Below are 26,900 nucleotides of genomic sequence, written 5' to 3'. Positions count from 1 at the left end.
TGCCTCTGATTCTGATATTTTTCATCTGTAACAAAGCTGATTATGCTTTTGGCACCATAAAGTTACTTATTAAAAAAAGAAAAACAAACCAAGGAAATGATTCCCTATTCACCTTTGGAGCAAATTGCTCCAGTGGACTCTCACTGTTTGCCTGCATTGGTTTATTTACTTGTATGACCCATCAATTTCACATTGCTCATTTATTGGATTCCAATTTGTTTTCACTGAGGTAGCTCATACTTCTGTTGCCCTAGCATTGTTGAACACTGATGTAGGAATATGTATTCTATTGCTGACTAGCTTGTTGAGATACTGAGAACAGTACCCTATCCTAAAAAAATCCAACAGCTGAAAAAACATTGTATTAGCAATCCTGGTAAGAAATCAAAGGAGCTGAAGATTAGGGCATTTGCTCTGTGCTGCACTGACACTTACTTTTCTGTACTCTCTATTCTGTTTTGCAATACACAGAAAAGGTGAGATCCACTTTATTTCATCTATTCTTGAGTAGGTATCTAGTTCATGCAAGGCTCCATCTACAGACACTGGTGAGAGTCAGGTAGCGGCAAGGCATCCCCGGCTTTATTGATGGGCCTTTTTGAAAGTTTGAAACTTTGGTAAATGATCTTTATTTATTCCATAGCTAAAATACCTTGCCCTGAGTTCCAGTTCTCAGAGGATAGGTGCTAAATACACTCTCTAGGCTGGACACTCATACAGTTTTGTCTCATATAGCACAGAAACACAGATTTCAACTCATGGGAAATCAACTGATTCCAGTTTAAAGACTTTTTTACAGGTTATCTACTCCTACATTTGTAAGAAAGCTGGCTCCTAATATGTTAGTATTGATATAATCAAGATTTATTTCCCTGTTTGTATCAAAGTAAGTAAAAAAAGAACTATTTGTCTGTATCTTCATTCTTAGGCAGGTAAGTCAAACCACAGTCAGGTCACTGGATATCCAAAGAAGGTGATTGATATCAATGCCTTAAGTGCTACCCAGGTAGAACAAATTATACACCACTGAATTTAGTCTACCAGGTCAGTGCTCCTCTCTATGCTGGATTAGACATATCTGTAGAAAAGAGAAATTATGACAGGTGTCATAGCCTGTGTCATTTGTTTGCACAGTACAGAGTGAGAGCAAAGCCTCTGATGATTACCTATCTCCTTGACTCTTGGGTTTACACCTGAACCAAATATCTCACTCAGAAAAATTCTGTTTTCTTTCAGCTCAATATTACTCCTATGAGCTATACATACACCACTATTACACGTATATTAACTATAGACAGAAATAAGGACAGCAATTTACAGTTCTGAAGAATACATTATGATATAGTGAAGTGTAATTTGCAAATACTAATAATATCTTAGATTCAAATATACTAATACTGATTATCACTGGATAATTACATATGAAACTGCCAAGCATTCTTCACTTCTATGTGTTGCTTTTCTGGGTTTTCCTTTAGCATGTCTACAAGTATTTGGAGCTGTTTTCACATACCAGTCTTAGGGAAGGCACCTCAGCAGTGCAGTACACCTCCAAATGAAGTTTCCACAGTATGGAATATTATTCCATCACTGGCCAATGCAGAAATAGTGCAAAATATTTGTGCAAAATGTAGTATGTAGACTGTGGAACTGTGCTGAAATTACCGAACATACTGGAAGAGATGTATTTCTTCTTGGTTCATATGCACACTAAAAGAGGCTTATTTACAAACACAAACTTGTAATATTATTGCTTTTTTAATTGTCATAGATTGCTCTGCCCATGTCCAAAACACATAAAACAATCTGCCAGTATGTACTAGTTTTCGACAACAAATAGATACTCTTACCAATTAATTAACTGAATACTCTCAATATTAAGATTATTTAACTACAAACACTAACTTACTGCCCAAGTGACTCTGTAAATTATTTAACCTTCTTTTGCGTTATTATTGTGCCAACTCTCTGTCCACCGTTAAACGCTGGCTAAAGTTTCAGAATGGATACAATACCTCTATATCCACATGCCTTTTTATAGCATTTTCATATTCTTTATGACAAAAAGCATAGCAAAATGTTATTAAAAATGTGATCTATTTTGTATGAAATAAAAATAAACAGGTGAAAACCTTTTCATACATTTTAATTTTAAGAAAAAGCTTACCCAATTGACTGAACGCCATTTCTGTAAGACTTAATGAAGTAATTTTTCCTGCCTTGCCTAGTGACATCAACCCAACCACCTTCATTGTCTAGGATGCCATAATGTATGGCAGCTTTACAAATACTGGATTGCTGAAAAATAGAGCAGGAAAAGCAGATCCATGTCAGACAAAAAACAGGTTTTAATTACAATGTGCATTAAAAACTTGGCAGAGAGTCCTTTATGTGTGACTTGGTCTATGTAGGTGTTATTTCAAACAAATAAACCACCACTTTGCCTTACTCAAAGATAAACTATTCTCATTTACAGCATACTTGTTCACAGTAGGTGTCATTTCCTCTACTGTTTTCCAGTTCTACAGAGTAAACTATATACTCTCAGCTAGTATTAAGGTTACACAAGCAGGCCCATCTTACTGAAACAGTTCATGCAAGCATACTCACAAAACGCTGTACTTCTCTTTTAGTTGCACCATGACGTATTTGCACGTAAATATGTGGACACAAAAATTCTACTTCTGTGTATGTGTGTGAAGTACATTTGTACAATACATACAGAAAAGCAGATGCAAATTTAGGTCATCTGATGCTATCTTAAACATTTGGTGTAAGCTTTTACTTTTTGGTGAATGCTGACATCCTCAAAATCCATTCTTAATACGATTTTAACTAGTATGTCAATAGAAAAGACATTTCATTAAACACTCTACTGGTACAAAATCTAATTTAAAAGTATTTACCATCTCATAATGTACACTTCCAATAACTTTGGCTTTGCTATCCAAACAGCCAGCAGGACATTCATACCTAAGAGAATTAAATACAACTTGGTCTTAAATCCTGGGATTACAAAAAGGGAAAATATTCCAGCTCACATACAAATATAGCCTTTGAGAAAAATCTCAAAATGACAACTGTAAAATTTACCATACCTATTGCAAGTTGTTCCTTTGCACTGATCTCTTAGCCTTACTTCACATGAAACAATCTGAGCTAAAACAAGCAAAAAGCAAATTCACTGCAATGAATTTGATACTAGATAATTCAATTTTGTTGACAACTTGCAAATCAGGTAAATTCCTTACACATTTGCTGTGTGCTTATTACTTCATTTTTCTCACTGTCATCAGTGCCTGTGGAGGCTGAAGGTTGATGTGTTCTTGGCCAGCTTTGCACAGTTGCATCCTGGGCTTTGGATCTCTGACGTTCGATCTCATTAGTTTCCTCTTCTGGTTCGTGGGGGGAATAAGGTCTTTCTGAATCCTCTGTTTCAGAGAATGGGCAAAAAATAAAAAATCTCAGAAAAAAAAAATCAGTGTGGAATGTAAATCCCTTACCGTGTTTCGGTAATACGGCTTTGTTCTCAAAAAGTGGTGGACAAAATGCAGAAAGCAAGGAAAACTCTCCACAGCTTCATAAGATGGAAAACTCAAGATTAATAAAATACCTCAAGTGTGTTTGTGATAGTGAGCAAAGATATACTCCTTTTTCCCAGCACTCACAGCACTATTGAAGCATGAAACTGCTCTTAACGCTCCTGTTTTAGTATCTTTATGCCATCAGAAAACCAATGGAACAAAGGACAATCTCTCTTACACATGGGCAGAGTTTTACCAAGTTCATAGATAACTTGCAATTAAAGAAGCTTATTTCATAGTAACATACACCTGAAAATGAGGCCCTTCTATTCATACATAGTGAAAATAATTCTGAAACACTCATAACTGAATCTACATTTCTTACTTAGGCAAGAACCATAAGGAAGATATTTGGGCACACACATGCAGCTTTCATATGGTCCATACGAAATCTCAGAAGTTATTAACAAAAATTGCTAAATGAGTTGTTCACAGAGTAGAAAAAAAGAAGCAGCAGCTTCATAATATGCTGTGTTTCAATGCTATAAAATATGAATAGCATTCCAAAAATTTCAAGAAGTTAATAATCATACTAGCTGACATTTTCTTTAATTACTAATGTCTTCTAGCTTTGTTACTGATTTTTCACACACCACATGACAATGTCACTGAGATAATGTTTCCCTATAAACAAATGACTGCATAGAATTCCAGTGTAATTACAGAAAGGCATATAAAGAGCACACAATGAGTCTCCATCTTTGTGTACTAAAATCCCTGAACCAGCACTTACCAGTAGGAGTTCAGTGTACTCCATTCCCTCTGGTGAGGCTCAGCCTCACGTATCACAAGTACATGCTCCCATTCATCACAGTAAAGCAGGGCCCTAACTGGTCTTTGGGCACACACATAATATATTCTATTCTACTATGTTAAAGTACAATGAGGAAAGAAATCAAAAGAAAAAAAAAGACATTTCTATTCCCATTTATAGTTGTAACAGTGAAATAGTACATACCTCTGTAACAAAGATTTTCTCTACAACCTCCTCCAAAACTAGGGGGACATGCAGAACACGGGCGGCCAGGTTTATAAGGAGCATGACCCCACCAGTTTCCTCTTTAAAAAAAAAATTCCAAAAAAAAAAAAAAACACAACAAAAAATCAATCAGTGAGCATATTAACATTAAACAGTACTTAATATGTCAACAAATAAATTATGAAAACCAGAGGCATATAGACCATAACATTTTTCTGATATTCCCAAGTTACAAGCAATAGGATGAGAGGAAATGGCCTAAAGTTGCACTAGTGGAGGTTTAGATTAGAAGCATTTTTTCTCTGAAAGGGTTGCCAAGCACTGGAATAAGCTGCCCAGTGAAGTGGCGGAGTCACCATCCCTGGAGGTATTTAAAAGATATGTAGATGTGGCACTCAGGGACATGGTTTAGTGGTGGACTTGCCAGCATTAGATTACTGGCTGGAGACAATGATCTTAATTGTCTTTTACAATCCAAATGATTCTATGGTTCTACACCAAATACACAGAATATAGCTGAAAAGTTCATGAAGAAAAAAAATGAAGAACTGACATAAATTGCTGTAAGATCTTTTCAGACTGGCATAGCACATAAGACTAAATTCCTCCACTTCATGAGAGCAGGCTCCACTCTCCTAGATGGAATATCGTACAAAATCTGATCCTAACCATGGGCTTCCTGTTACACATTTCTTTATGTCACAGTGGGGAGATAAATTTATTTTTCAGAAAAATATCACACTACAATAAAGATCTCTGATGCTGTATATGTACTAAAACACAGGCCAGAAAACTCAGAAGAATATTTGTGCAGAGAAAGACTGTTTGGGAACAATGCTCTATTTCATAACAGTACAAAAACCAGAAAATCCAGACTGATTTCCTTGCAGATTATTTCCTGGACTATAATAAAGTATCTCGCCCCCTCAAGATATTTTTGGGTGTCAATCTACTTACTTAGGAGAATAATTGCATACAAGATAAACTGCTTTTGGCCAAATCTGCCCCCAGATGTTCATATTATGACACAAATTAATTGCACAACCGATTCTGCTACTTGTAGCCCAAACAACCTACGGAAAAGAGGAAAACATGTGAAAACCAAAGATGATCAACTTAAAATCAAAACTATCTCCAATATAAAAAATTCAAATCACCAAAGCAATGTATTCCCCTCTGTTATAAATGGCTTCAAGTGACCTAATTACAACTGTCAAAAGGCCATTCAGTTATACCCTTATTAGAGAGAAAAGCTTTACCTTGATAGAAAAGATATGTCTCTCATTTTATACAAATGCTCTAAGCATATATTTGAAAGTGTAGCAAAACATTTACTAAACAGGATCTGAAGAACTGGTTCTTAGAATTACAATTAATAGATAATTGTGAGTTAGAAGTTATGTTCCCATGTGCTGGAGTTCCTAAAGTACAACCTAAAGACCCAGAGGGGTTTGGATTGGTTTGACTGAGACAACAGAATTTTTCAGCAGTAAAAGAGGTAACAAAGGATAAAACCATTAACAAAATCACTCATATAGTGAATAGACCCAAGTCTAACAGATTTTAAATGAATATGCTTTCGTGTCATTGCAATCTAAGGTGGCTGTGCTCCTGTATTCACCTTTCATCGCATATCTCAAAAATAATCAGAATGATGAAGTCTGAATTGTTCAAATGAGACAAATATGATAGGTGTTGAAAATGTATTCATTCAAGGTAAGCCAAATCTGTAGATCCAGCAGGATTTAAAAGTTGAAAGAAGCAAGTACTATGAAGAACTAGTACCACAAAAAAGCTGTATATATGTACTGATCTTGCATGTAATAGTAAATGTAATTACAGGTACTTTCATAGAATTGGTAAATAAGAACATAGAGGTAACTCTACTTTAAAATTAGATACAATTGTAAATTATGTCAGTAAACAGAAAATTAGTGTTCAAAGAGCAATAGTTTTTAAGTTTTCCATTATTATGTCAAAAATTATATGTGGACTGTAGTATAATCTGAAGATTATGTATTTCCCATACACTGAAAATACGCTGATAGCCTTCAGAAGAAATTCAGTCTGGATACACAGAATTCAGAAGTATGAGGTAAATAATCTCTATGCTATCTCAAAATCTTCCTGAAGTTAAAACAAGGTCTTAAAAACTAGTCTGATCTGAGGAATTCACCTAAGAAAACTTTTTTTTTTTTTTAAATGAGCTGTTCCTGCAACATATTATGGGAAGGACTATCTGGATTATGCAAAGTGCACTGAGCAGTAACACTCAGTTAACTGAGTGTTTGCGACCTTTTTCCTCATCCTGCTGATATTTATGAGGATGAAATCTAAAGATTTGTATGACAACCCTACTTTGTGACTGATACACCCAGTGGTTGTAACTATGGAGTGTAAATAAGCCCTTGCTGGGACTTTGTGCTGTGGTATCTACTGCAAGTTTAGTGTGCTCCAAGTGTCAGACAGCAACCTAGCTGGAAGTCTCTGCCATTCTTTCCCATAGCTGATAAAAATCAAGCACACCTACATACCTGTGTGTAATGTGTACAAACAGGACCAGAGCATCTGTATGGACAATATGGGTTGCATTCATGAGGATGAGGATATGTGAAATCTCTCACTTCATCATACCATGCTTGGACATGAAATGTTGGAGGTCTGTACCTAGGGAAGCCAGTAGCAGTGTATTAGATCATTCAAAAGTTGTAGCTTCTACCATTGTTCCTTTAAGTAACAAGCAAATTTTGTTAGATTTTAAAAAATCTCATACATTACATAAAACAGTATCTTAAATTACCTTCCCCAGTGTGCCCCCAGATTCTGTCCAATTGATGGAAGAAGGCTTGCTGGTCCATGTTCCCAGAGACAGGCTTCAGCCCATGACTCTGCAGATCTCTCCAGCTCTGTATCCCATGTCTGAAATTTGAAAGGCAAGAAAGGGAAATTTTCTTAGAAATATTTGGTATGTATCTTGTTCTTAAAAGAAAAAAAAAAATTGTCCTTTTTTCGAATTTTTGAAGTTTCTTTTACTGAGGCAGAAGACTGAAAAGTAAGACTTGAAAAAATGTCTGCTGCATTTGTGTTACGTAAGAAAGAAAAATGTTTTCACCAAGAGAAAAAAAGTTTTAATCCCTTCACAGCATTCCCTTTAGAAACCATGTGCAGCCATGCTGCAGTGAATAAAGCACAAATATGAAACTGAAAGGCTTAGTTCAATTTTCCAAGCGAAATTAAGTGCATTTTCTGTCTCGTGAGCTTTCTTTTTGGTAATGGGCATTTTTCTTAGCCAAAAGGGTATTTTATCCAACCTGCTTTCAAACAAGGCTTTATTTCCTCTAAACTAATAGTTTATGTGAAATGAATGCAATTTCCTCTTCCTTTTCTATAACCAGCTTTTGTTGAAATAATGCACAATTCAAACACAAATTATGAAAACTAGAGTAAGGTTGTCGTTCCTTGATTTTATGGCCAGGTTGGCAAAAAAGAGACATTCATGATAGTAAGAGGCATGCTTAGAAAAGTCAAAGAAAGATTATGAACTGTTGTTTATCCTTAATTTTTATTCTTTTAGGGAGATGGAGGAATAAGCTTGCAGCTGAAAGGCAAATCCAAGTTTCTTTCTTTCAAGAGCATACTAAGACACACTCTTCTTGAAAAAAATCATACCATACTGTGTATGCATAGTTTTTACTGCAGTAAGCTGGGATTTGCTCAAAGTGGTCCATGGCTCTAGTGCAACGTACCCATACTTCTGCTTGACTTTTGGAATTTCCTGATAGCTGCTGAAATAGTTTCCAGATACTTGACTCTCTAATACCAACACTCAGGTTAGGAAACTAGAATATTTCCAGGAGAGAAACACGTCTTGATAGAACCTCAAGTCTTTCATCATACGTTCAGAGTAAGTTTTATAAAGTGAGACTATGCTATCTAAATAACAGTAATTCAGTATTTCCAGATCCAAATTCCCATGCAGACACTGGAGATCATGTCTACTAATTTTTGGCACAGATAAAAGGCAGAAAAATCCTTAACACAGCCAAAAACTACACAAATATAACAGACAAATTCCACATGCTAAAATTTATTTTTCTATTGATTTTGACATGCAGTTTTCAAATTATTAATCAGATAACTCATTAAAAACAAGTATGTCCTTGGTTATACAAGACCATGATTATGTAAAGAGTTTATTATCACTCAATTTAATCCTAGAATATCTGTTCTTGCTTCTCTTCTTCAGAAGTTTCTAACATATTGGACTGCATTTTGTCTGTTACTATTAATATTACCAGCAAGTAAAATACTTACAGGGTACATTTTGGCTCCCAAAATTCAATATTTATTTTGACAGAAATACTCAAAACAGTATAATAATGGCAGAATAAATCTTTTAACCCACCTTTGGATACAAAGACCACTGACTTTAGAGAACAGTATGAATTTTCTATTCACCATCCTAGGCCATTATTTCTGTGTCATAAACAACAATTTTTTTTAATCTCCATAAGAAAATATTCAAATCTTAAACCAGGAAGTTTTATATGACAGTTTGTATAATTGTTTTTCTCCTCCCTTTAGTTGTCACACCACCATAAAATGTTCTTCTCGCTATTGTACCCATTGTAAAAACACATGAAGGTTAACATACTTCCTCCATGAGACTTCTACTTTGGTCTTATAGACTTTAGTACAGTTGCTTCATCTTCTACCACAAAATCACAAGACCATAATATTTTAAAATAAAAGCCACTACAGTTTGTCTTTGTTGCATATATTGCATGATATTAAGTCACCTCAAAATCTTACAACATGTAGATTTAGCTCTTGGGATGAACAAATCATAAAGTTAACACATTTGCCAAATAACTGCTATTAAGAATAGTTTTGCCAACTGGACTCTGAAATACAAATTTAGAATAAATTAGACTTATGATGGAGCAAAATTTGGGCACCTGCTCAGTTTTAGAACTTCCTACCTCCAAGGCTAGTTACCATTTCTTATAGCTCTTATAGCTATTCAGAATATCAGAAGATATTCTCTTGTAAAGCTTCCCCCCACATTTTCAACTCTTAAAACAGCAGTCATGGTTAAAGGAATTGTACTGTTTTTCTATTTTTTTCACCACACAAGGTTAAAAATATTTTATGCATATATTTTAACTGAAATAGTGATACTTTAAAAAGTTTAGAGCTAGGCAATCAATAGTAGCTGCTTGAATCAACTCTTCAAGCTTGTGAAGTAGTTACCTTTAACAAAATTTTCTTTAAAGAGTGATGAAAGCTATGCATGACAGAGCCATCCAGAACTCTGCAAGAACAACTTTTTGATGAAAAACTTAAATTCATCATTAATCCTCCTGACAGATGGACACCCACACTCCAAGCGCTGTTGAAATTGGATATGGTCTTCAAAAAAAGTTCTGTCTTCTTTAACTGTTTCTCTGCCTTCATCCACAGTATAAAATATTGTCTTTACTCCCTTTACCCTGCCTAGCCAGAGATAAGCACACTTCCCACTTTCTAGGCCTCATCATAATACATCTTCCTTGAAGCAGCTGCATTTATGATTACCAAGATGAAACTTAATTTCTTTCTCATTTTAATCACTAAAGTATATTTTGAGATGTGATGGAGTAAATAGCAAAAGCATTACATATTCAGTTGTAAAAAAAATCAGTCAAGTGTAAATTGCACTATAGGATAAACCCTCCTTAAGTGTAGTATTAATGTTCAATGGGCTCATTTTCTCAAAGCCACCACTTCCTGAAATGTCTTTAATGGAAGTTAAAATTAAAAAAAACCCAAAACTCTACTAAAGAACATCAATTTTATGAAACATTCTGGAAGAATTTCCAAATGTCCCAGTTCCAAAGAATTTCCTAGAGATTAACTTTCTTGATTACCACAAACTTCAGAGAAAAAGTAGAAATAAAACACCACTTATCTCCTACAGCCAGTAGATGAAAAAGAGATAGAAGAGCTAGAAGTCACAGTTGCTTGTGTCTCCAAGGCCTACCAAGACAGAAGCCATAAAACACAAACCCAAATCAATGTAGAAATGAAAAGGTTTCCCAATCTCCAGGACCACTTTAATGACCTTTAATAAAAAGAGGGAAACTTCATATTCAAGGACAATCTTCTCCAGGCTCAAGGATGATGCATCCCAATGAGCAAGAAATCAGGCAAAGGCATCAAGAGACCTGTGTGGATGAATAAAGAACTCCTGTCATTACTCAAGCATAGCCAGGAAATACACAGGAGATGGAAACAGGGTCAGACCACTTGGAAAGAATATTGAGAGGCTGTCAGAGTAAATAAAAATGAGACAAGGAAGGCCAGGGCCCTTCAAGAATATGGTCAAGGACAACAGGGACAAAACAAAGGACTTGTTCAAATACATCAATAACAGAAGGAAAACTAAGGATAGTGTGGGCCTGCTACTAAATGGAGAGGGGATCTTGGTAACAGGACACAGAGAAGGCAGTACTGAACACCTTCTTTGCTTTGGGCTTCACTGACAAGACCAGCCTTCAGGGATCTCTGATCAAGGAGAGTACAGTAATGGAATGCTGGAAGGAAGACTTTTCCTCAGTCAAGGAGAACTGAGGAGAACACCTAGCCAAACTTGACATCAACAAGTCACTGGGCCCTAACAGGATGCATCCACAAGTGCTGGGAGACCTGGCAGACACAATAGTGAGGCTGCTCACAATCATGTCTGAAAGCTTGTGGAGATCACAGTGGTGCCTGAGGACTGAAAGAAAGTAAATGTCACCCCAGTCTTCAAAAAGAACAAGAATGAGGACCCAGGAAATGACCACAGTCAGCCTCATCTCAATCCCTTGAAAGGCAATGGAACACCCCATTCTGGAGGCCATCTCTACCAACATGAAGGACAAGGTGATCAGGAGTAGTAAGCACAGATTCACTAAAGGTAGATCATGCTTGACCAATCCAATTACCTTCTATGATGAACCAACTACTTGGCTGGATGAGGGGAGAGCAGTGGATATCATCTACCTTGACTTCAGCAAGGCTCTTTACACTGTCTCGCACAGCATCCTCACAGGCAGATTCAGGAAGCGTGGACTGAATGAGTGAACAGTGAGGTGGGCTGAGACCTGGATGAACAGCAGATCCCAGAGGTTTGTAATCAGTGGCACAGGATCTATCTGGAGGCCTGTCACTAGTGGTGACCCCCAAGGTTTAATAATGGCCCCAATATTGTTTAACTTTTTATCAATTACTTGGATGAAGGGGCAGATGTCTCCTCAGGAGTTTCATTGATGACACAAAGCTGGGAGCAGTGGCTGATACCCCAGAGTGCTGTGCAGCCCTTCAGAAGGACCTGGACAGGTTGGAGAGATGGGCAGAGAAGAACCAGCTGAAATTCAACAAAGGTAAAGGCAGGGTCCTTCACCTGGGGAATAATAAGCCCAGGTACAAGGCTGCCAAGAGGCTAGAGCCAGGCTCTTCTCAGTGTGCCAGGCAACAGGACAAGAGGCAATAGGTAGAAACTGATGCACAGGAAGTTTCGCCTGAACATGAAGAAGAACTTCATTGTGGGGGTGACTGAGCATTGGAACAGGTTGCCCAGAAAGGAGGCACAGTCTCCCTCTCTGGAGGCATTCAGTAATCATCTGGATGCAATCCTGTGTCATGTGCTCCAGGATGACCCTGCTTGAGCAGGGAGGTTGGACCAGATGACCCACTGTGGTCCCTTCCAACTTTACCAATTCTGTGTTTCTATAAATGGTATCCTAATCCTTGATGCAACCACTTGGAAAATGATCTTAAATATATATCTGACTACTCCAGTTATGCAAAAATTATACAAAAGTGCTAATAAAATTATGAATAAGTATGAAATTTCTGAAAACAAATTAAAAGTTTGTACAAGAAATCTGTACGATTGCAATGCCATATCACAGCTCACTCACAGAAAATTAAGCTTTAAGGTATTTTTAAAGGCCAATTCTACAGCTACATGTAGTTGGAATTTGAAGAATTCAAAAGATTTTCTACTGAATTATCAACATGCCTAATCATTGCTTCAGAGATGGGATCAAAAACAGGAAGGAGCCTCTTTACATTTTTGATACCACCTTGAATTTTGTCCTTCTCTTTCAGTAGTTAAAACAGGAGATCCAAATTTCTCTCCTAAACTAATTATTCTAAGTGAACTTATATGAAAAAAAACGGTGTATCTTCATTCTAAGGTTAAAAGACTGTTTATTTTGAAGTTTTTTCGTACCAATCCTGTCAGATTAGTTCTAAATATAGTGCATTTTGTTCACAAAGCAGGCTAAATGAAACAAACATGTAAAATAATCTGCCTAAGTATTTAAAACATACCTCTTTACTGGAATAGGAATTTTATTCCTGTGCTTTTAATAGCACTCCCTTGTTTCACTCACATGATGGCAAGCTTTTGGCTTCAAACAATGAAAGCATCTTCATATACAAAGAAAGATAAACACCTATGTTTTCATGTTCACTCAGATCAAGTTACACAATGAAGAACTTCAAACAAATAAAAAACTAATTAGTGATCTTTAAAATGCCAAGATGCTTGGCATTTTAAAAGAAGCCAGAATAAAAATAGAAGAATATGAAGAGTCACAGCAACCTATTTATTTTACATCCTACCAGAACTAAGCATTTCTCAAATTTTAACCACAGTGTCTTTAGTGATATTAAAATCTGGCTACTGAAATATATACTGATCTGACCTGAATTAAGCTTTAAGCTTAATTCAAAAAGTTCTCCCATAATACTCAGAAGCAGTTGGCATTTTACAGATCTAAACTAAGGACACTTTTAAAACAACTCTTTGAAACAAATGGTAAAGTTAAAAAGAAATCGCTGCATAGCTATAGGCAAGGATTTTTTTGTTTGACAAAGGATGAATTAAATCTTCAAACACCATTACTTAAAAATATAGGATGTTTCTTTTCATAAAAAGGGAGACTATAATTTTTTGAAATGTAGGTGTGCACAGCATCTGGTATCTCATTCACTAGTTCCCTCATCCATGCTCTGACATGACCAGGTTTCAACAACTTTGCTCTATCAGATTTCTTTGGTCAATACAGGGTACTGAAAGGAGCACAAGAAGATGAAAGTGCAACAAGGCAGCTGATTCCCAGGTCTGACAAGCACTTTGACTGGGAATTGTTTGGTACTACATGCAACGTAATTCAACTTGTTTAATCAAGAAAAAGTATTGCCCACATTGTCAGAAAACTACATGATGCCTACCTTTTGGATAAGGGCTCATCATCAGGGTTGGCTTTCTACATTGAGACAGGCACACACTGAAAATATCACAAACTGCTCAGAAGTATGAACCTCCTTGAAACTATTCCTTTTGTTTTGCAGAACACTGCTAGAGTGCACTTTGAAGTTGTCCATGGGTATTCATTCCACACAGAAAGACCCAGCAGAAAATAACCCCCCTGAAAAGCAATTAGCATGAATGTCAGGTTCTCAGCATCAATTCTTTTGCTCTACAAACCTGTTTCAGTGGCACCACAACACTTGTCAACACAGGCACTTCTTTCATCAGTATCCTGTTAAAACTAGTGCACCATCAAAGACACACAGATATGGCATTATTAGTGTTTCACAAATGTTCTCAAACACTACCCTGGCTGAAGCCAAAATCCAGCTGTGCAGGTTAAACTGAATGGTAGCAGCAGTTACTCCTTCCAGACACTGACTCTTCCTCTATCCCAGAAGATTGCAAGACATTTTGCAGCAGGTATGTTGCAGACAATATGGATCTGACTGCTTCTGGGTTACAACATATCATATTAAAATAAACCACAGCTAATGCCAGTTTAGTTTTATAGACTAGACTACAAATTTGGAATTTAACCTCTCTCAACATGGGGTTCAGGTAGAGTGTAGACCTAAACCCATGTTCTGTTTATTGGAGGAGCTTCTGTTTCAGTGAGGCTATCTACCACATCTTAAAATTCATCAACAGCCAAACAAATTACATGGGGTGGGATTAACCTCCCCTGAATTTATACAGCCTCAAAACAGATACCAACATCTGAGCTGTTATCTAAATAACTTTTGCAGTTACATACACAAATAAGCATCTCTAGGGGAAGATAATTTTAGCTACCCACCTTTAAGTGAGATAAACTGGGTGTTGGAGATTCTCATTTTTCTCTACTAATTATAAAGGAGACTGGCTCAAATGCAGACATCTACACCACAGACATCAGAAGCTCGGAGAGATGAATCCCACCATTTGTGTTGTGTAAGTGTTAAATCAAAAGTGTACATTCTCATCCAAGCCACAGCAGCATGAGTCCACCTACTACACCAAAAGGTATTGCAATAGAACTGCAAAGGCCAGTAGCTCAAAAAACATTTTCCAGTAAAAATAATTTTTAAAAGCCCTCAACAGTGGTTACATTTTAATTGGAGATACTTTCTCCAATACATATGTTGGAAGGCAGAAAAAAATCATATGGACTGGGACTATATGGAAATTAAAGAAGAGCTAAAATTTAAGCTCAGTAAAGATGGAAAAGTAAGTACAGTGGGCACCACTGAAAGTAAACATTTACCATGGCATAGTATAAATACCTCATTGCTGTATACATTCTAAATATAGGGAAAGAGTGGTAAAGTAAATACCACAGTACAGTATGGGTATTTATTTACTTTTTAAAAGAATCCACTGTATTACGACTAATGACACTGAGATGGAAAAAAAAAATGAAAGATGAAACACAGAATGAGAAATGCCATGAGCAAATATGCCAGAAATACAGTTGAAAACTAGAAATCACCTGCACAGCACCAGCACGGAAAGACAGAAAGGTACAGTTAAAAGTTACTTCAAGAGACTGATCCTGACTATACCTAGCCTTTTCTACTTAGACAAATATATGTGTATTATCCAAATTTTTGTAACTTAAAATTAGTAATGGTATTTTCAGAATAATATTAACTTTCATTTTCTTCTGGATTTTAATGATTGTAAGAGTAAAGAGGATCTCCTTGTTATGCAACCTAAACCTCCTGCTCTACAAATGCTATCTGACGTTTTATTGCCACAAAAAAAGAAATCTCTCTCATCTGTAACTACCATTTTTATTTCCCAGATTAACCAAATTCAGCTGCTTCATTCTTTCAAACATCTCATAAATCACATATTCTGTCTTAATAATCAACCTCATTAATCTCTTTCATTATCTCTAGAATGGGTAGACCATTCTTTAAAAATTACCAAAAATGGATGTTGTATTTCAGACAAGTTCTCATCCATTTCACACACAAAAGTCTCCCTTCACACACTGGTGCCGCATATTATTTTTTAAGTCAGTAGAACTCCTGCATCTTTTTACTGCATTTTTACCTCTACATTTTATCCCTTGCATTTTACCTGTTTGATTTCTGCCTTATTCCATGCCTTGCAGTTTAGTTTCATCATGTTGATCCCCGACCATTACTTCTACTTCTCAAGTTCTAATTTTGATCGTGTTCTCTAAAACAATCCCATCCTGTGCCCACATTATATAGTATATATATATACATACACACACACACACACACACACACACACACACACTGCAGTTTTCAGGTGTACTCTTTGCTCACACAAGTCATAACATAAATGTTTAACCAAAACAGAAGAGGCTCCAACACATCAACACCTTCAACCTTCCACCTATTTAAAAGGAGGTTATGTCAATTTTCCCTCTCTCAAAAAAACGTCAGGGTAGAGAGTGTCAAGAACTTTCCAGAGTCAAAATATGGCACCTAATACTTCCCTAATTACTGGGTCATTCAAAAATAAAATGGATTGGTTTGACAAGATCTCTTCTTGATGAACAGACATTGGCAGTTTTCATCAGCTTGTCTTTCAGCCTTGCTTCAGCGAGGCAATCTCATCAGTACAAAGTTGCTGAAGGAAGTCCATGAAAACTATTGATAATTAGCACATCTGAAAAGTAAGTAAGTTGCACTCAACTGAGATGCTTACCTCCAGTCATTTGAGTCAGAAAAAAATGTGGCCTCCCCATAGCCTGAGGTCCCTCACACAGCAGTGACCACAAAACCTCAGGAGTACTGTAACACCAGGCAAAATTCCCTTGAAGATAAAAACCCAACAATACTAACTAGTAGTGATATAGTCTTTAAGCACAAAGAGAATAGCTAAAACTGCCAAACTTTCCTCTACTGAGAAAGTTAAGGCATTTTCTGCTGGAAAACTACTACCTGGCTAGAAATGAAATGGTAAGGCACTTACATGCTACCGTGTGGCAGACTGGAGTTTATAGAGCTTTAAACCGGGCAGAGATCCCTGAATAGACCTTGAGGTTTCGGCTACTCTTTTGGAAAAGAGTGAAAAGCAGGAAAACTGTGGCTTTTGCCTGGAAACAGGAAAGTAGTATAAGGCCAAAAATATTGTTTCCAAACACTGAAAAAATTGCACCAATATTTAGAAGTATCTCCCTATTACAGCTTCATGTGTTTGAGCTTTTTGTGTTCAAGAAGTAAAACCAGGAATAGGAACCAGCAGACATGACTAATCACGTTTAATTCTCTGTGTACTCTAAGCATGTTAAAAAAACCTTGCTGGAATATTCAGCTTTCCAAGGTGTTTTTAAACAGTTCATTTACTTAGCTGCTTTTAAAAAGCAGTGCATTAAGACTTTCGAATAGAACATGACTAAAAATCATCTATTCACTTCTATATTCTAACAGGAATGGAAGCGAAGCAACAGCACGAAAGCTGATCTTGATTTCTCCAGTTTGTCCATTGTCAAATCATGAATTGCACACATTCATTACAAATAGCATTCATGAATATTTATAGCTAATCACAAACTGACCAGAGCACAAGTCCTTACCTCAAATCCTAATAGTGATTAGCGGGTTAAACTCACTGTAACTGATTGCTTTCATACAGCAGTTTTAGAGATGCTACAGAATTTCCTGGACTTTGAACAGGAATTAGCCGTGGTATGTCAAATATGTGTCAAACTAAATGCTTTTTAAAGATGACCACTGTGATTTGACATAACTGAATTGAACTTACTGCCAGAGAGCATCCATTGATCATATGTGACCTGGCATTACTGTCAGAAATATTTTCAAACAAAATCTCAAAAAAGCATTGAAAAAATGTATTGAAGGAATTCCTGACCATTTGAAGATCCAACAGGGAATTCAGGACAAATCTATTGTGATATTTATCAGGCAGCCAAATTCTGGATTTAACAGCCTCATTTTAAGAAACTGTTATCTTCTTTCATAATGAAGTGACATTTGTCCATCTTTAAATGGACAGAGGATAGTCTTTTGAATGAATCACACTTTTCCTATGACAGTCACTCTACTTACGCCAAATCTAAGGCTGATTATATTTACATATAACAGGATAAATTCATATCTAGCATTTCAATGAAATAATATTAAGAAATAAGGTTTTTTTCTCAATTAAAAGTAAAAAAATAAGGAATATTTCGAGGCAAACATCATGAAGATGACAGGCAACAGGGAGCTACTTTTATAAATCTCATTGATCCTTTCTGTGTTCTGTTCGCATTTTGTACTTAAGCTTAGATTCTCCTACTAGTGATTAATATTTAATGGTCTTTTTTTATATGAGGACAAAGAAGTTCTCTGACAGCAAAACTAAAAGATGAACAGTGTCTGTCCTGTGTTGCTAATTATTTTATTTTGTGAAGGCTCCCTTAAACTTTGAGACAGTGAGCCTTTTTGCTACTTTCCACTTTCAGTTTCTTTACTTGGAGTTGCTTAGTTGTTGTTGGCATTACATCAATAGAAGTCATACCACTTTTTTTTCTTGGCCACTTCACATTGCACAATCCTTTGCTAGAACTGCCAGGGAGAATAAGAGGATAAGTCAACGTCACTGTGTTCTTTGATGCAGAGTCAGTAGCCTTTGAGCACAGGCAAAGGAGCTGAAGCACTTCTACCAATCTTTGAAGTGGAGCAGAAAAGTGGAAAACCAGAGGGAAAGCAGGCAGGTTCACTCTGAATAGAGCTGCTCTGTTCTTGGCACCCAAAGTGCTCTTCAGCCACTTAGGGAATTCCATAAACCAAAGCCCTCTGCTCAAAAGGAACAGGAATTGTTTTTAATCAGGCATCCCTGAAGAGTTTTGGCAAGATGGGTAAAATACACTAAACAGAGACATCAAAAAGTTTTGTCAGAAAGGTCCAGGAAATTTAACAGGGCACTTGGGAGCAGAAAAATTCACCAAAACATGTATGTCCACTACAAGGTCTTCCTTTATGTTTCCTAATGCTGTTTCAACTCTCCTAGTAATACTATAAAAAAAAAAAAAATAAAACCTCAGCTGGGAACTTACAGATACCCATAGAAAAAACTGCTACTCCCAGACTTAAACTGATCATAGGACCTACATGCATCACAAAATAGCAACAAAATTTACTTCAATCCTTATTCAGTCACTATGATGCCATGAATGACTTTTTACTATCATGCAAGAGCTCTATCCACTAATGGGTTCATATAATCCGAAGTCCAATGGCTTCAATTTAAATATAACAGAAGATTGCCTACTGAAAAAAAATTTAGAAAAATCTAAATGAGCAATATTTCTTAATTTTTTTCTTCTGAAGTGCTCCTGAAGCTACTGAAATGGAGAGGCAAATCTTCAAGCCTCCCAAAATATAAGGTCCCATAGAAGTTATGAATTAGTCATGGTTTTGAAAGGAATTATATGGTATCAGCACTTTCAACACATCACTGTCAAGGTTTTCAAAGACCTTCAGAGGTAATACACCAACACAAACTAAGAATAAAAATATTTCTTTTTTCCCCCCCTCTGTAAACAAAATACAGGTCCAATACTGCTGCCAGATACCCATCCACAATTTTCCTGAACAACCACACAGCTATACCAAATAAATATTCTAATCTGAACTGTTTTAAAAGCACCTCTAGAACTTGGTATTTTCCTCACTAGTTTTCCAATATAAAACTTTATAGAAGGAAGGTATGGGCTTTGCAATGACACCCCTAGTATTTATTGGCAGGATCTGTCCAAAAGAGTAGAGATACCAAAATAAGCAAAGACTTCCTTGCCCTAGAAGACACTGGTGTCTCCAATTACAATAATTATAAAATGCAGTGCCTGGCTCAGGGCCAAGAAATACCAGGTTGAAATGCTCTGCTATCTATCAAGCTGGAAACCTGAATACTCTTAAGTACAGCAAAGGCACATGCATGGAATGAGGATCTCACATGAACCATTTGACTTCTTTGTTTGGGAAAATAAGTATGAGATCAAGGAATGAATACTAAAAGAATGGTTTAAAATAGAGTGCATTATGAATTCATTAATCAAACTTACTTTTGTGAATATTATCCTTGATGAATCATTTCATTTTGCAAACTACAACTGTTTGCAATATAGAGGAATTAACAACTTCCATTATCCAAATAATAATGACTATTTTTAAAGTCTTGACTGCAATAATCATTAAGAAAATCTCAGTTTTCATTAACATATTCAGATTTACTAAGGTGCAATGTTACCAATTAAATTACTGGGAAAAAAGTTTTTGAAATTTCAGTTCATGACACACAACCAACACTTCCAAAGGAAAAAAAAAAAAAAAGATTAGGAGTTCAGGAAGTTTCAGGGTTATGGTGTGGTGCCAAAAACAAATAATTTATTAATATGCAGCAAACCCTTTCTAACTGAATAAGAGAATAAGGGGACTATTTCACATAAATCCCCAACAAACCATTGACAAATATATGACAATGCACGATGGTTCCCATTTTTTCCTTAAAGGATAGGCCTTTGGCAAGAAAAGCTGGGCAGGCACAGGCAGCTCCAGCACAGTAGAGGACCAGACAAGGACACCTGAGCAGCTGCAGAGCAGCTGAGCCACAGCTCACAGACCTGATCTGGTCAGACTGAATATGGCCAGCAGCACTTGGCTGCAGTTTCCAGTACTTGCTCAAGCATCTCTTTCATATGGATGTACCCCAAGCGCATACATGGTGTGAGGGCCACGGGGGGACATTTCACACAATGCTCTTAGCTCTGTTCAGGTGCTTTAGAAGGGGAGCAGGGAAACCTCATTCCTCTCTCCTCTCCTTCCAGTGCTGTTAAATTCATGTGCACAGCAAAAATGTTCCTTACACCTTTCTTTAAAAGGAAACAATACAGGTAAAAAGGTATACAACACTCATTTGCTGTGCATTTTCATAACACACTGTTCATCATAACCTCAAAAAAAGATTTTTCTTTTTCCATTTAAGTCCTCATGTCAACAACCCAAAAACTATTTCAGCTTTGAAGGAAGAAGTCTAGGAAAGAATGATCCAACATGCAGTCATAAGGTCATATAAAGCCATTGCAGAGGAGTTTAATGAATTTTTGCAATACTGTTCCCTACAGAGGAGCTTATGCATGTTCTCACACCAGAATTCTTCTATACAGAAAAAGAGACAGAAGATGAGGTGGAGGATCCATAACAGCCTCAAGAAACAATAGCCAAAACTGAAAATATTGAGAGTAACAAATTGCCAGGGCCAAATAATATCCTTCAAGAACCTGAAAAAACTGGTTCATAAAACTTCTGATTACTGTGCATTACACTGTCTCTCTTAAAATGACCTTGTTACCACATTAACAAAACCCAGCACATTGTTGATAATATTTTTTAAAGTTTCTAGAACATCCTGAGAAACTGCAGACTAAAAACTGACTTCCACCAGGATGATTTTATAGGAGAAGTTAAAAAAATATGAAATACAGAGGTAATTACTCCTGAATATATTACACCCTGAAGGTGTCAACATGTGGAAAATAGTTAAGTGCAGTTAGGTTTTCCACAGAGTTCCTAAGTTACTTAAATATCAACAAACAAAATTAAGATATCATAAGGTAAAGAGAGAAGTGACAAATGACAAAAAAAGGTTTAGGAATACAAAATAATTTTTCAGATTCCCGCAATACGTTTCCATGGTCTCTGCAGAATACCTTCTTCACAACAGCCCAAGGAAAGAGAATGCACTTTACCTAACTTAAGCAGGATTCACTACTTAAGGTAGGTAAAAACAGGATAGGAAAAATAAAACATAAAGACAGGAGATTCACTAATCGTAAGTGATTAGAAGACAAAATGATTGATAGCACTGAATGTGAATACATACAAAGTAATAAGGACATTGCTGGAGATAATAGCCAACTCTATATACACAGTAGTGTATATAACATCTCAGTAGTAAATGACAGCACATTAAGAAGATCTTGAAGTCATTGTGAATAGCTCTATGAAACATGTCAGCTATAGGTCACTAAGTCAAAAAGTAAAAGAATGTTAGAAATTATTAGGAAGTGAAGAAAATAAATACAATTGTAACAATTTGCAGTATGCCATGGCTATACTTTCTTTGTTCCCTTTGCATTAAAAGGCAAACAGGAGAATCATAGCAGATAAAGACCAAAATTCAGACAGAATAGTTTTCAAGTAAAGGAATTAGGATTCTTCAGCTGAAAGCCTTGTGATCACGAGGAAATTATTATTTCTCACAATAAAGAAAAACAAGGCATCAAATAGAAGAACAAGTTTAAAGCCAAACAAATACACTTTTTTACCCACTGCATAATTTAATTTATAGAGCTCTGCAAATTGATGCCATGGATTCAAAAAATATAAGTGGACTCAGAAGCGTTCAGATTCATAAAGAAAATTCCCTCTGAGACTTTTCTATCTGATGAAAAAAGTGCAACGGCAGATTCAGGAAGTCTCTAAGCTGCTGTTTGCTGAAAGCTGGGGTGCTTAATTGCAAAAGTTTCTCTTTTTACATGCTCTATTCTTATCCTCTTATCTTAGGAATTCATTACTGCTTACCACCAGAGCTACAGTACTTGGGAAGATGAACTTTTCATCCAGTAAGTTCAGCCAGACAACCATGAGAATACTTTGTTCATTAGACCTATCTACTGTGAATCTTACTGCACTGTAACTTTAGGTCTCTGAACTATGACAGCCCAGTAATGTTTTCTTTTTCAAAGCATATGGTAAGAATATACAGCTCAGTAAAGCAACTTTTTAGTTTTCCTTGGGGTTTTTGTTTGTTTGTTTGTTTGTTTGTTTTTTTTGCTTTTAATACAACCAAGATCTTATATGCTGGAGACCTTATCTCAAAGGTAAGGCTGGACTTTTTAAGGAGTAATAAAACCAATAGCTCCTACCCAATGTGGTTCTCCATCCCACCCATTCCTTATTTATGCATTCCAATGTTCTTTTATCAGCACTGATATTCATCTGATTCTGCCATGTAGGGAGAGTGTCATGTCTCAGAATGAAAAAAAACCCTAAAATTACATTGTTTAAAATAAAATCTGATTCTTTAACTACTTGGATCAGTCTCATCATCAACTCAGGTACATTCCATTGGTAGGAGCAGGTAACCTAAGGTAACCTAACAGTGCAGTGAGAGCATGCAGCCCCCACCCACCTTCTCCCAGCTCCAAGCACTCTTGGAGATCTTAAACTTCTCAACTATACAACAGATATATAGAGACACAGGTGTATCAGTGAGGCATATGGACCTTGATCATCTCCATTCAGGTTCAGTGAGACATACATCTTCACTCCCCCAAGCAGGACTAGCTCTATTCACAAGGAAAGGGTTTACTAACACAAAGGGCAGTTTACAGGGACATGACTGTGCCCATAGCACAGCATGTCTATATTAATAAACCAGCGTGTGTATATTAATAAACCACAACAAAAGTGGACAAGGTATTTCAGCTGCCCTTACCTAGCTTCCTAAACATCAGGCAAGCATTTAGAGGGATTTTTTTCCCTCTTCTGGAGCACTGATAATCATCTTTGGTAAGGCGTTGAAAGGAAAAATCTCTAAGAGTACCATAAAAATATATGTGCAAACAATCAGAAATCCTGTCCTTTCCTCCTTCTGTTCAAGCAGCGTGTGGTTCCTACTGTCTTCTAAACCATCCTGTCTCCATTCCCAATACTGACTCTCACCTGATTCCTCCAGATACAATCTTCCTCCCTACTTACAGACTTAGACTTTTCAAATAGCCTCTCTTCACAAATTTCTGTGCTCTTAACCTCCTTCCATAAACTTCTGATCCAAATCACAGTCACAGGTCTTACCCTAACCACATCTATTCATCGAATGCTCTTTCTCTCCATAACACTGATTTCTCAACATCTTCTTGACCACTCAAGCTCTCTCCATGCCCTTCTCATGGATCCCCGTCCCTCCACAGGTAACTGTCCCTGACCACATGCTTTACACAGACCCTTTACCTTCACAAATCTCAAACTCTTGCCTATCCTAATCCCTGATTCCCTTGGATATTATGCCAGAATTGAGTTCCACCCGCTTGAAAGCTGCTGCCCTATTCTGAGTAACATCCTTGATGTTAAAACTGGGTAATTGCTTTTCCATGCTACTTGTACTCTGGCTCAGGCATCATTGGAGAGCATGGAAAAAACAACAACAAAACCAAAAAAACTTGTTCCAGATGTAGACCTAACACAGAGTCCAAGCCCAAGTGTGTGCAGTGCTGGAGGAATCTTTGAGTAAAGCTGTCAAAAACCTTACTTCTTTGAGTATATCCAAATTCTTCTTTCCAAGATATGTAAGACAGACAAATTTAGTATGGCATTAGGAATGGAAAAAAGTGCGTAACTACAAATCAGCTAGGCTTTCACAGAATCTCAAGAAAAAGGCTTGTGGTATTTGAACCTGGGAATACAACAGTCTTCCCGATTCTTCTTTTACAAAAAGACTTAATAGATTTTTCTTGAGCTTTCCAGAAAAAAATCAACCTGAGTGACTGGGAACAAAATGTTGACCTCTACTATAACAAGGTCAGAAAAAGTCACAACAGAAAACAAAGTTTAAGGATATATGCAGACAATTGTAACTGAACAGGTTGAAGGGGTTTCAGGTATTATCATCCCTTTTTTTGGAGATGATGTGTGGCAACATATCCTGTGATTCTCTGAACTAATTCTCTGATGGCTCTAATATACTCTAATACAGTAACACTCACATAGATAAATTAAACTGCCTTTAATGGGGCGTGGACTAGAGAACCTTTAAAGGTCCCCTCCAACCCACACCATCCTATGATTCTACTGATGGTTTAAGCAAGCATGGTTTTTCCAGGACATATATATGCTCAGTTCAATTAGATCTCCAAGCTGAGAGACACCACTCCAGTCTGGAAAAAATATTTTCATCTGGAAATGTGTTAATATAAACCTCTGTCATGGCAAGTATCATGAAACGTGTGTAATATTTGATATAAACAGCTCTATCTATACCAATGCTATTTCTCTGGTGCATGAACAGATAAATCAACAATACACCATGTGAACACAGGAAGAAGATGCAGAAAAAAGAAAAGTTGCCCGTTCTTATCAAACCTCTAGACTTCTTAAAAGCTCTAGTGACCTGATTTCATCTACGTAGCAAGGAGAGGTAGAATTTGCCTCGAATTATGGCATAAAAACAAAGTTCAGAAACATGGGACTTAATGCCACTAATAATAGTCCAAATATTAGAGGCTTCTTAAGGAAAAAAAAAATAAACAGAAATTATGCATTACATTATTAATCTGAACACAGAAATATACAGCCCTCTAGTAATACATGCCAACTTAAACAGAAGGCTTTCTTGTTGTAAGACCCTCATTTTGCTCGGAAATTCCATCCAACCTAGAAGCATGGGAAAGAATACATGCATGCTATTTTGAAACTTCATAGTTCAGTACTCTTCTTAGACAGTAACATTTTAGGCCATGGTTACAATCAACTTTATTGAGTACTGCAATTTTGGAAGTTCGCCCCTAACACTGAGGAACTGCCACTTAAAGGTAGGAAAGCTATGAGAAATTAAACACATTAATATTAGTAGAGCATGACACTTGATCCACAAACAGGCATTTTTATCTCACAGCTCATACCTGTACAAAAAAAAAAGACAAACAAGTGACAAGTTCTGTAAGTGAGAAAACAAGCAAGCTAAGACTGAAAGTATGCTGTTTTATAAAGTGATAGCAACTATTCTAAGAACATTTTTTTCTGCATGTCACTATCCGTTTTTTCTTACCATATATTCCATATTGGAAGCTGGTGGATACACCTGACCCCGTAATTTATTATGAAGATCCAAGATACTCTGCATATCACTGTCTGTGATAGCCCTTTTCCCTCTCTGCTTGGCGATCCACCACTCACCATCTTCATCCATGTACTTTTCCAAAAGTTCCTCTAAGAGCGTGGCATTGGGAAGAACCATTGCAGAAACTGCTTGAGCTATGAATAGCAAGGTAGTTACTCTGAGCCATTCCTGTACTACATACTTCATGATGAATGATCTCAAAATGCTCAGGAGTTAGCTCCAAGACAAAGTCTTTCTTCCAGGTTTGTTGGCTGTAAATGCATAAGAGAGAGTAATGTAATTTGTAGACTGAAGGACTGGCCTGTATGAACTTACTAAGCAACAAAAACTCTAGTTCATACAGAGTTTGTAACTGTTGTTCTAGGGGGAGAAAGCAGATGCTGCATTTTTTACTCTGGTAAGTGCATACTGTTGATTTGGGAAGATAGCTTATCTTCAACCTTATGAACTTCAGTTTGTTCAAGTGGTTTTATATATTACATTGGCATGCACATTTCAGTGCCTGCATGCAGAAAGCATGCTTTTCATATCTACTTAAAAGGAGCCAGACATCAATGAAGATTAGACTGTAGATAAGGTCTTCCAGTATTGGAACTTAAGAACAAAAGAAGGTTAGAGGCTTGCACTCATTGCCAAAATGTAAACTGAAATACACTATTAACTTGATACAATATATCCCCTCTTGGTGCATTTCAAAATATGACCTTGATTAAAGCTTTTGTTTCATGATTTCCAAAACCCTCATGAAACTAAAGGTATTCAACTCGGACACGAAAACGGGGCAGACGGGGTTATTCTAGTCAGCAAACAAAGGAAAGCACTGAAAACTCTCAGAAAAAGTAGTACCACTTCCAAGAATGCGGTGTTTTAACAACTCCTGCTACATGACTGAGTGCTTTAGGTAGGAAAGCCGAGGTCAGTCCTTCACCCTGGGTGAGCACGCGCGAATCCCGCCACACCGGACCCAGCCGCTGGGAGGGAAACACAAAGAGGCGCACGGGCAGAACCGAGTCCTCCCCAGCGCGCCGCCGCCGCCCGCACCCGGCGCCCCGGCCCGGCCCCGCTCTCTGAGGGGCAGCCGACCCGGCCGGAGCGCACCGGCCGCCGGGGCCTGCCGCCGCCGCCC

General features: G+C 37.0%; 1 protein-coding gene across 3 annotated transcripts in view; it reads right to left on the bottom strand.

Annotated features, from left to right (window-relative positions):
• Positions 1-26,728, bottom strand: part of CRISPLD1 (cysteine rich secretory protein LCCL domain containing 1) — a 37,686-nt gene extending 10,958 nt beyond the window's left edge. Inside the window, exons 1-10 of one of the 3 annotated variants that reach the window (XM_042036257.1) lie at positions 26,621-26,728; positions 25,703-26,025; positions 7,364-7,482; positions 7,098-7,230; positions 5,521-5,636; positions 4,543-4,643; positions 3,252-3,431; positions 3,099-3,159; positions 2,907-2,973; positions 2,168-2,298 (exon numbers count right to left, since the gene is read on the bottom strand). In XM_042036257.1, the coding sequence (XP_041892191.1) occupies positions 2,168-2,298; positions 2,907-2,973; positions 3,099-3,159; positions 3,252-3,431; positions 4,543-4,643; positions 5,521-5,636; positions 7,098-7,230; positions 7,364-7,482; positions 25,703-25,960 (1,166 nt within the window). In that variant the 5' untranslated portion in view covers positions 25,961-26,025; positions 26,621-26,728. Of the gene's footprint in view, positions 1-2,167; positions 2,299-2,906; positions 2,974-3,098; positions 3,160-3,251; positions 3,432-4,542; positions 4,644-5,520; positions 5,637-7,097; positions 7,231-7,363; positions 7,483-25,702; positions 26,026-26,620 lie in introns of those variants that run through there. The other 2 variants (XM_042036258.1, XM_042036259.1) reach the window with 2 other exon arrangements.
• Positions 26,729-26,900: the final 172 nt, after the last annotated feature.

The sequence above is a fragment of the Corvus kubaryi genome, unplaced genomic scaffold (genome assembly GCF_017639235.1).
Source record: "Corvus kubaryi isolate FWS band 111438036 unplaced genomic scaffold, C.kubaryi_AGA036_p1.0 37385, whole genome shotgun sequence".
Taxonomy (NCBI): Eukaryota; Metazoa; Chordata; class Aves; order Passeriformes; family Corvidae; genus Corvus; species Corvus kubaryi.
The sequence above is the reverse complement of the archived record's forward strand: the minus strand, read 5'-3'. Positions and strand labels throughout refer to the sequence as shown.